The sequence below is a fragment of the Vipera ursinii genome (genome assembly GCF_947247035.1).
Source record: "Vipera ursinii genome assembly, chromosome: 5".
In the NCBI taxonomy this organism is placed as follows: Eukaryota; Metazoa; Chordata; class Lepidosauria; order Squamata; family Viperidae; genus Vipera; species Vipera ursinii.
In genome coordinates, this window is record NC_139518.1 from 45,985,136 (window position 1) to 45,995,268 (window position 10,133).

The 10,133-nt window shown below is 40.5% G+C and overlaps 1 protein-coding gene across 2 annotated transcripts in view; it reads left to right on the forward strand.

Moving 5' to 3' along the window:
• FBXW4 (F-box and WD repeat domain containing 4) overlaps positions 1 to 8,375 on the forward strand; it is an 84,001-nt gene extending 75,626 nt beyond the window's left edge. Inside the window, exons 6-8 of one of the 2 annotated variants that reach the window (XM_083364368.1) lie at positions 2,748 to 2,888; positions 3,288 to 3,429; positions 7,496 to 8,375. In XM_083364368.1, the coding sequence (XP_083220494.1) occupies positions 2,748 to 2,888; positions 3,288 to 3,429; positions 7,496 to 7,612 (400 nt within the window). In that variant the 3' untranslated portion in view covers positions 7,613 to 8,375. The remainder of the gene's footprint in view (positions 1 to 2,747; positions 2,889 to 3,287; positions 3,430 to 7,495) is intronic. The other variant, XM_083364367.1, reaches the window with a different exon arrangement.
• Positions 8,376 to 10,133: the final 1,758 nt, after the last annotated feature.

Below are 10,133 nucleotides of genomic sequence, written 5' to 3' on the forward strand. Positions count from 1 at the left end.
GGGGGAGATGGACTGGTCCCAGCATGTTGTCGGTACTGTGATCACAGAAGCGTGTTGGCTCTAGTGAACGGGTAGGGTCACCTTCTGATCTGGGGGATACCAGTGCTGCTGGTACTAATCTGCTTTCTCAGCAATTTTGCTCCTCTGACACAACGGTGTTTACTTGTTTGAACATCTCCTGGGACTCTATTTCACCTATTGTGTGGTCTTTATCCCCACCCACCCCCCACCCCCATGGAGCTTTAGCCCAGATTACAGATGGAATTAGGCCTCTGGCTCGGGTGCCCCAGAAAGACTGATATGGGATCAAGGAGCAGAAAGTAACAAAATAACTAGGGGTGGGGGGGAGTAGTTGCTTTAGGGAGTGGAGGCTGTATTGTCCCATGAACCGAGGGCCAGTGCGCTAGTCTGAAAAGGCGTTCAGTGCTTTGTGTCCAATTCTGATTAGACTGTTAGGGAGGAGGAGGAGAAGGGCTGGGAACATGGGAGTCTTTAGTGGCTGAATGAGCTTCATTGGATGCTGTTGTCTGAATGTTAGTGAGAATTGTGGCAGCCTGGCTTTCTCTTGTAAAGGAGATTTGGGGAGGGGGAGGACAGATGGGACATGTTGGTTCTCAATTAGGAGTATGCATTAATTAATCAGAGAACCTTGTGCCAGACAGACCTTTTGAGGAGCCTACTCAGCTGTCTTTATCCCAAATCCTGTTCCTTCAATTCTTTAGTTTTGCATATTCTTTTGGTCTACCTCAACTTTTTATAGTGTTGCATTCTTGATTTGTTCCGGGGCATGTAAAACCTAAAATGTATCCTATGTATGACTTTTCCAGATTAAAATAATAATAATAATCCCGGGTTCTAGGGAAGAACACTAGCTAAAGAACTTGCAATCGTGACTTGTGATTACATGTATTATGATCTGTGATAATAAAATTAAGATTAAACATTTTAAATAAATCTTCAGGTTCTGCAACTAACACTGTGCTTTTTTTTTAATTGTACAAGTAATCCTTGAGTTACAGACATTCGTTCAGTGACCACCTGAAGTTACAGCGTTGCTGAACAAAGGAACTTTTATGACTAGTCCTAAGAGTTCTGGCCATTGCTGCGCCCTTGTGGTCACATGAACAAAATTTGGGCACTTGGCAATCAGTTCGCACTTACATCCCATGGTTCAGTCATTGCCATTTGTGACAAGTAAAGTCAATGGGGAAGCCAGCAGAGAAGTTTGCAAGTCGACCGGTTAAGACTTCCCTGCCTCCTAGCTTTTTTTTGTTTGCACATACACACCTTTGTTCACATGCACAAACCAACCGGCAACCTTGTTCCCTGGACTTCTCTATACTAACATTCTCCTTAGCTTTCTTAGCTCTCATGCATCCTCCACCTTCCTTCTCAGGCCTGCCTAAACCTGTGCCTCCTTCCCTAACCTCCCTGTGCTTGCACCACACAACAGCATCTCCTCCCCCAACTCACATGTGGCCTGTGCCAGGCCTCCCCAGACCTCCCCATCTACTTGTGGCACTCCTGCATTCTTTACCTGGGACTCCTGCTCCTTCCTACTTAATGACTCACACACAACAACCAGGACAGACTGGATTGCTATCACTAAGTAATGTGGTTGTGTGATTGCACTTTTCATTGCATTGTTTAGCAATACCAATCCTGGTCCTAATTGCTATTGTTAACTCAAGGACTACCTGTAATACTGTGGGGAACAAAGCTCTAAAAAATTATGCTAACTTGAGCGGTGACTGTGAAATTGGTTATTTGTGCCAAAATAGCCTTTCAGTGAATTATTGGTAATCCTCAATGATCTTTTCTATTATATACCGCGGGAGGACAACGGAAGGGAATTAATACTATTGGTGACTTTGTTCCTTCCAATTTCAGCTGCATTATTTCCTGCAACCATTCTAAAATCAATACTCATGCAGGATTATAAGAAAGAGAAGTTTGTTTAGATCCTTCAAAATTCGAGTACTTTAAAGGTCTGCATAGTTTCCTTAGGAATGTTAAATTTGGGGAATTGGGAGGAAAAAAAGCAAACATTGTCATTTCTGTTGTCCATATTACATGTAAAAGCTGAAGAAAAAGATTTTTGAGACTATAGGATATTTAGAGTGAACAGACTATATATCTGTCTTTGAGCAGAGTGCATATATTTAAAAAATGCATGGGAAGGAGAAAATTTTGAAGAAAATAGACCTCTAAAATAAGATTTCAGTTTTAAACTCTTAGTATATAGATCATTATTGACTTCTAGTTATAATATAAATGTTCTCCCTGGTGCAGAGGCAGCATATTGTCATGGATAGATGTGGCAGCAGAGAACTTGGAACATAATATAAATATCCAAAAAAATTGCACTTCTCACACATGGAGTATCAGTTACAATAAATAATACTTTCCCTTGATTCTCTGTCTACCGTATTTTCTAAATTTAATAAATCAACGTAGCTGTATAAATAGTACTTATGCTTGCTCTTCATAAAAGATGCTTAAAGCCTGAATAGTGCTAGAAACAGAACTGGCTTTTATAATTTTAAACTGAAAGTGGCTAATACTTGTTTAATCTGGTACACTTTTGTACAACTAATGATTGATATTTTTTTCCTAATCTGCACTTACTTGGCCTTAGTCCACTTCTTTTTTGTTACTGAAAATCTATGTGAAGATAAAAACCTCGGGTAACACCCATGATACATAGTTGGTAAGCACTGGAGTTTAATTTTTGTTTCTCTCCTCAGTGGGCAGCTGATCAACTGTCTTGGAACAGATTTCCACAGAGGAGCTGGAGTCTTGGATGTTTTCTATGAAACACCTTCAACTTTGCTCTCTTGTGGATATGATACCTACATAAGATACTGGGATTTAAGAACAAGCACAAAGTTAGTTTGGAATCTTGCTTTTAAAAACATTATTTTGGGAAATACTTATTTGATAGCTGTTTCAAGATGACTTGTTAACAGTCCACACTTATCACAAGAGTTTGTTTGTTTTTTTGTTACCTTCAAGTCAAAATAGACTCCTGGTAACTGCCTGGGTCAAGCCCCTGCAGTTTTCTTGGCGACATTTTTGAAAGTGTTTTCCCACTGCCCCCTTCCTAGGGATAAGTTACCCAATTACTTTGTGATTAAGGTGAGACTAGAATTCATTCTCCCTGTTTCTAGCCTGATGCCTTAACCACTGACTGCAAACTGGCCCTTGTCACAAGAACTGACAAATAGTATTTAGTGAAAAATATTCTAACGTTATCTCACAGTATTTTCCCCCCATCAACTTCCCAGGGAATGTGTGAAGAAATGGGAAGAACCACATGACAGTGCCCTGTATTGTATTAGAAGCAATGGAAGTCATATGATTGCAAGTGGTTCCTCTTATTATGGAGTGGTACGCCTTTGGGACAAACGACAAACAAGATGCTTGCAGGTGAGGCATCATCACAATTTTCCCAAAAGTTGATTATAAAGAGAACTATATTTAAATTGCCTTACAGTGACTAAGTGGGATAATGTGTTCTTTTGCTTAAGCCTAATGCTTTTCAAATAAACATGATTGATAGAATGGTAGATTTGGGCAGAGAAGATGTGAGTTAAAACATTCACTGGCATGAATAATGAAACTCATGAATGTGGCATTGGGATAATAACAAGTAAACTTGACTTGACAGTAAAAGTGCTACACTCAATTTGCCAGCAAATTTGGAAAACTCAACAGTGGCCACAGGATTGGAAACGATCAGTTTACATTCCAATTCCAAAGAAAGGCAGTGCCAAAGAATGTTCAAACTATCGCACCATTGCACTCATTTCTCATGCTAGTAAAGTTATGCTTAAAATCCTACAAGCTAGACTCCAGCAGTATGTGGATCGAGAACTACCAGAAGTACAGGCAGGATTTCGAAGAGGCAGAGGAACTAGAGATCAAATTGCCAACATACGCTGGATCATGGACAAAGCTAGAGAGTTCCAGAAAAACATCTACTTCTGCTTCATTGACTATGCTAAAGCCTTTGATTGTGTGCATCATAACAAACTGTGGCAAGTTCTTAAAGAGATGGGAGTACCAGAACATCTTATTTGTCTTTTGAGAAACCTATATGCGGGCCAAGAAGCAACAGTGAGAACTGGACACGGAACCACTGATTGGTTCCAAATTGGGAAAGGTGTCCGGCAAGGCTGTATACTGTCGCCTTGCCTATTTAACTTATATGCAGAGCACATCATGAGAAAGGCAGGGCTAGAGGACTCAAAAGTTGGAATTAAGATTGCTGGAAGAAATATCAACAACCTAAGATATGCAGATGATACCACTCTAATGGCAGAAAGTGAAGAGGAACTGAAGAGTCTCTTGTTGCGAGTGAAGAAGGAGAGTGCAAAAGTTGGGTTGAAACTAAACATTAAGAAAACCAAGATTATGGCATCCGGCCCTCTCAATTCCTGGCAAATAGATGGGGAAGAAATGGAGGTAGTGACAGATTTTATTTTCCTGGGCTCCAAGATCACTGCAGATGGGGACTGTAGTCAAGAAATTAAAAGACGCTTGCTCCTCGGGAGGAAAGCCATGGCAAATCTAGACAGCACACTAAAAAGCAGAGACATCACCCTGTCAACAAAAGTGCGTATAGTCAAGGCTATGGTCTTCCCAGTTGCAATGTATGGCAGTGAAAGTTGGACCATCTGAGCGCAAAAGAATTGAGGCCTTTGAACTCTGGTGCTGGAGAAGACTCCTGCGAGTCCCTTGGACTGCAAGGCGATCAAACCGGTCAGTCCTAGAGGAGATCAACCCTGACTGCTCTTTAGAAGGCCAGATCCTGAAGCTAAAACTCAAATACTTTGGCCACCTAATGAGGAGGAAGGACTCACTGGAGAAGAGCCTAATGCTGGGAAAGATTGAGGGCAATAGAAGAAGGGGACGACAGAGAATGAGGTGGCTGGATGGAGTCACTGAAGCAGTAGGCGTGAGCTTAAATGGACTCCAGAAGATGGTAGAGGACAGGAAAGCCTGGAGGAACATTGTCCATAGGGTCGCGATGGGTCGGACACGACTTCGCAACTAACAACAACAACAAACTTGACTTGCAATGGCAACTGGGATTGGAATTTCCATTGCTAAAAAATGGAGTCATAAACTTCAATTCCATTGATTAGCAATGTCAATCCCTGCAGTGTCAGCTGTCATCATTAACTCAATCCCATGGTCGTTAAGTGAGGAAACTTCCTGCCAGCTTCCCACAACCAAGGCAGTGATGAAGTTGGCAAGAAGTTGGAAGTTAGAGGTGGCTCGCAAGCAGGCTTTGTCAGGCAGGTAGGTGAGTCTTGGCAAGGATGCACAATGGTGTGAGGGGTGTAGCAATGCTCGAGTGCAGAGTATATATATGGGTCTGAAGAAGGTGAGGGTGCAAGGGGGGCATGGTAAGGCTTAGGGAGACTACACGAGGGGGGGCAGGTCTGGAAAGGGTCTGCAGGGATGCTTGAGGCTGCAAGGGAGGTGTGTTGAGGCTTCAGGAAGGAGTGCAGCACAAGCCCAAAAGGACTGAGTGCATGGGTGGGAGAGACTTACTCCAGCATCTTGCAACCTTCCATGCCAGCTTCCCCACTAACTTTCTAGAGAAGCCAGCAGAAAAGGTTGCAAATGGTGTTTCTGTGATTGCAGGTGCTGCAGCCAGTCATGTGAGCCAGTTGCCAAGTGCCCAAATCAAGATCAAATGACTGCGGGGTTGCTAGGATGCCCAGAACTCTGAGAACCAATCATAGCTACAACTGTTGAGCAGCATCATAACGATAACTTTGAACAGTTGCTGAACTAATAGTATTAGGTCCAAGACTGCCTATGAACAGTGTGTTCTTATTCAGTGTAGCTCCAGAAATAATTACTGGAGATGGTTATAGTTATGATTGCTGCTGTTTTGAGCTAATTTTGTTCAGGAAATAGAATGTATGTATGTATGTATGTATGTATGTATGTATATGTATATGTATATGTAATGTATATGTATATGTATGTACAGTCATGGCCGAAATTGTTGGCACCCCAGAAATTTTTCCAGAAAATCAAGTATTTCTCACAGAAAAGTATTGCAGGAACACATGTTTTGCTATACACAGGTTTATTCCCTTTGTGTGTATTGGAACACAACAAAAAAAGGGAGGGGGAAAAAGCAAATTGGACATAATGTCAAACAAAATTCCAAAAATGGGCTGGACAAAATTATTGGCACCCTTTCAAAATTGTGGATAAACAAGATTGTTTCAAGCATGTGATGCTTCTTTAAACTCACCTGGGGCAAGTAACAGGTGTGGGCAATATAAAAATCACACCTGAAAGCAGATAAAAAGGAGAGAAGTTCACTTAGTCTTTGCATTGTGTGTCTGTGTGTGCCACACGAAGCATGGACAACAGAAAGAGGAGAAGAGAACTGTCTGAGGACTTGAGAACCAAAATTGTGGACAAATATCAACAATCTCAAGGTTACAAGTCCATCTCCAGAGATCTAGATTTGCCTTTGTCCACAGTGCGCAACATTATCAAGAAGTTTGCAACCCATGGCACTGTAGCTAATCTCCCTGGTCGTGGACGGAAGAGAAAAATTGATGAAAGGTTGCAACGCAGGATAGTCCGGATGGTGGATAAGCAGCCCCAAACAAGTTCCAAAGGAATGCAAGCTGTCCTGCAGGCTCAGGGAGCATCAGTGTCAGCGCGAACTATCCGTCAACATTTAAATGAAATGAAACGCTATGGCAGGAGACCCAGGAGGACCCCACTGCTGACACAGAGACATAAAAAAGCAAGATTACAGTTTGCCAAAATGTACTTGAGTAAGCCAAAATCCTTCTGGGAAAACGTCTTGTGGACAGATGAGACCAAGATAGAGCTTTTTGGTAAAGCACATCATTCTACTGTTTACCGAAAACGAAATGAGGCCTACAAAGAAAAGAACACAGTACCTACAATGAAATATGGTGGAGGTTCAATGAAGTTTTGGGGTTGTTTTGCTGCCTCTGGCACTGGGTGCCTTGAATGTGTGCAAGGCATCATGAAATCTAAGGATTACCAAAGGATTTTGGGTCGCACTGTAGAGCCCAGTGTCAGAAAGCTGGGTTTGCATCCAAGGTCTTGGGTCTTCCAGCAGGACAATGACCCCAAACATACGTCAAAAAGCACCCAGAAATGCATGGCAAGAAAGCGCTGGAGAGTTCTGAAGTGGCCAGCAATGCGTCCAGATCTGAATCCCATTGAAGAGAGATCTTAAAATTGCTGTTGGGAAAAGGCGCCCTTCCAATAAGAGAGACCTGGAACAGTTTGCAAAGGAAGAGTGGTCCAAAATTCCAGGTGAGAGGTGTAAGAAGCTTATTGATGGTTATAGGAAGCGACTGATTTCAGTTATTTTTTCCAAAGGGTGTGCAACCAAATATTAAGTTAAGGGTGCCAATAATTTTGTCCAGCCCATTTTTGGAGTAACTTATCTAGAAGTATTTTTCTTACTACTTTGCAGAGTTTCTCCTTGTCATCACCTGTCAGCAGTCCTGTATACTGTCTGCGTTTCAGCACCACTCATCTCTATGCGACACTGGCATCGGCACTGTATGTCCTTGATTTCACTACCTCCTGACACTGATATGCTTGGACTTCAGACTCAGGGAGCACAAAGAAAAATAACATCTTTAAGACAATAAAACATCAGTTGGTAAAGAACATCCCATTTCTGCCTTCTGGTGTTAGTAAAATCTAATGTATCTTTCCCACCCAGTATTTTGTACACTTTTGATTTTGGCTACTTTTCTTATGCCTAGAAAGGCAAAGTTCAGTAAGTCTTAGTGTGTGCATATTCTTTGGTACCAGCATAGTTTGGGCTTCTGAATGTTGCATGCTTATATATTTCATTGTGGTAATTTAATTGAAGAGGAAGGAACTGTATCTGGACAGTGAAGTAGAAGAAAATATTTTATTTCTGCTTTACTGACATCCAGGTTTTTTATGAATAAATATTGGGCTATAAGATGGAAAACTTGGTTGGTTCTCTGCAAATTAAATCAAGTATAAATATTATTGTTCGGCACCATACAAGAACTGCTTTATTGGATCAATGCTGACAGGCCTGGTATTGAATAAATTATTTAAGCAGCACACACAAAAAGTATTTGATTGCAAAAAGTAACTGAATAAGTCACATTTGACTTTTATTCAGTACCATGATTAACTTAACTTATCTAATTCGTACACAGCAAGCTGAGAATAAATATTCCTGAAAAATTATCACAATTGTGCAGGTAAAGAAGGATTTTTTTTAAATACTTGAAAAAACATCTAGCCATGCATAACTCTGAGAGAAGATGCAAAAACCTGGGGTGGTATCCTGGCCTCTTATCATCACTCTCATCAAACATCTGTATTTATAAATGAAATACCTTGAATACTAATACTTCTTGTTATCTCTAAAGACAGTGTTCTCTAAGTGTTTCTGAACAATGCACTCCCATTCTTGTACATGAGTTTAAATAAGATACTCTGTTTAAGGTAAGAATATCATCAAATAAGAAATTATTAGGGGACTCAGAAACCAGTATGAAAATATGTGAATAGAACAGGTATTGGCTGGTCAAAACAGCTAACAGGAATGCCTCATCTTACTTTTTATTCTAATTGCAATTATTAAATTTTTAAACAATTTAATACAATGTAAGACAGAAATGTGTTTTCTAGAATTGAATGAAAAAGCAGTGTCTGAAACAAACATTTATTTCATTAATGTCTGATATATAAATCAGTGTAATTGAGGCAAAAGGGAAATAGTTTTTAGTAGAATGAGAGATGAACAAACTGGACTATAAACTCTGAATATTTTCCATACATGAGGGATTGGGAAACAAGGACAATATTTATTTATTTAGTTACATTTATATACCGCCCTTTCCCTGAGGACTCAGGGCGGTTTACAGGGAATTAAAAAACCAATATACAAAAGTTAAAAACCAAATGAAAAAATATTAAATTGACCCTGTACACTTAAAAACCCCAATTAAAAATATCATGAAAATCTATTTTAAAACAAAATAGTTGGATATGGTCATCACTGTCTGTGATTCAAATTCTGGTATGCTGTAAGAGATAAACTTAGGGCCTCAGTATAAGTAATAAAAATGTAAGACAAGTCACATACCATGGTATAAAAAGTTGTTATGCAATTGTGCAAACAGACCTTATTGTGGAAACAGCAGATATTGGGAGGTGGCACTGAGATTGACTTAAGGATTTCCATGTATGGCAGTGTTGACAGTGACAGAAATGGAACAGAACTATTATTCTTCATCTCCCAGTCTTACTACAACAGGGAGGACAGTAGTACCATACTGGAAGGAAGCTACTTTGATAGGACTAGATTTGAAACTTCCAGGAAGGCCCTCCTCCATTAAGTGGCCAGATTGAAGGGCTTCAGTGAACTGGCAGAAGGTGGGGATTTTAGGTCTCTGATTATCTACCCAAAGCAACCATTGTGGTACCTAAGAATGGCCAGCTGGCAGAGAGACAAATGTGATGCATTCAGATTGCTGGCAGTTGGGCAAGGGGCCTTGGCACCACACCTAATAGTAGTGCAGTTTTGCTAGGCCTAAGATGTTGAGTGTAGTTTCCTGGGGAACTCCTACGCTACCAATGTTTTGGTGATATCCTACTGCTGCTGTGTATGTGATTTGTTGTCCAGTAACTAGAACGAGGCAGTCCCTCAAGTGAGAGCCAAGGGGAATGAAGAAATATTGACTCCCAGTAAGGGGAAGGATCAGAGAGATAAGGAGGTAGTACCTAGCATAGTGGAAGAAAGTCTGTGTACTATGTTTACCTCCCCTTATATCAGTGTACTAGATTATAGATAGTCCTCATTTAGCAACCACAATTGGAATCAGCAATCTTGTTTTAAAGAAAGTGATCACTAATTTTAAATGATCTAAGTTGTTTTTAACTTGTTTTTAACTTTTGTATTTTGGTTTTTAATTACCCTGTAAACGGCCCTGAGTCCTTCGGGAAAGGGCGGTATATAAATGTAATAAAATAAATAAATAATAAATAAGTGATTAGAGATTTGGCCCTAGTGGTTTTCCAGGCTGCTGACTCCATGGATAGATTGGTTAACAGGTGAA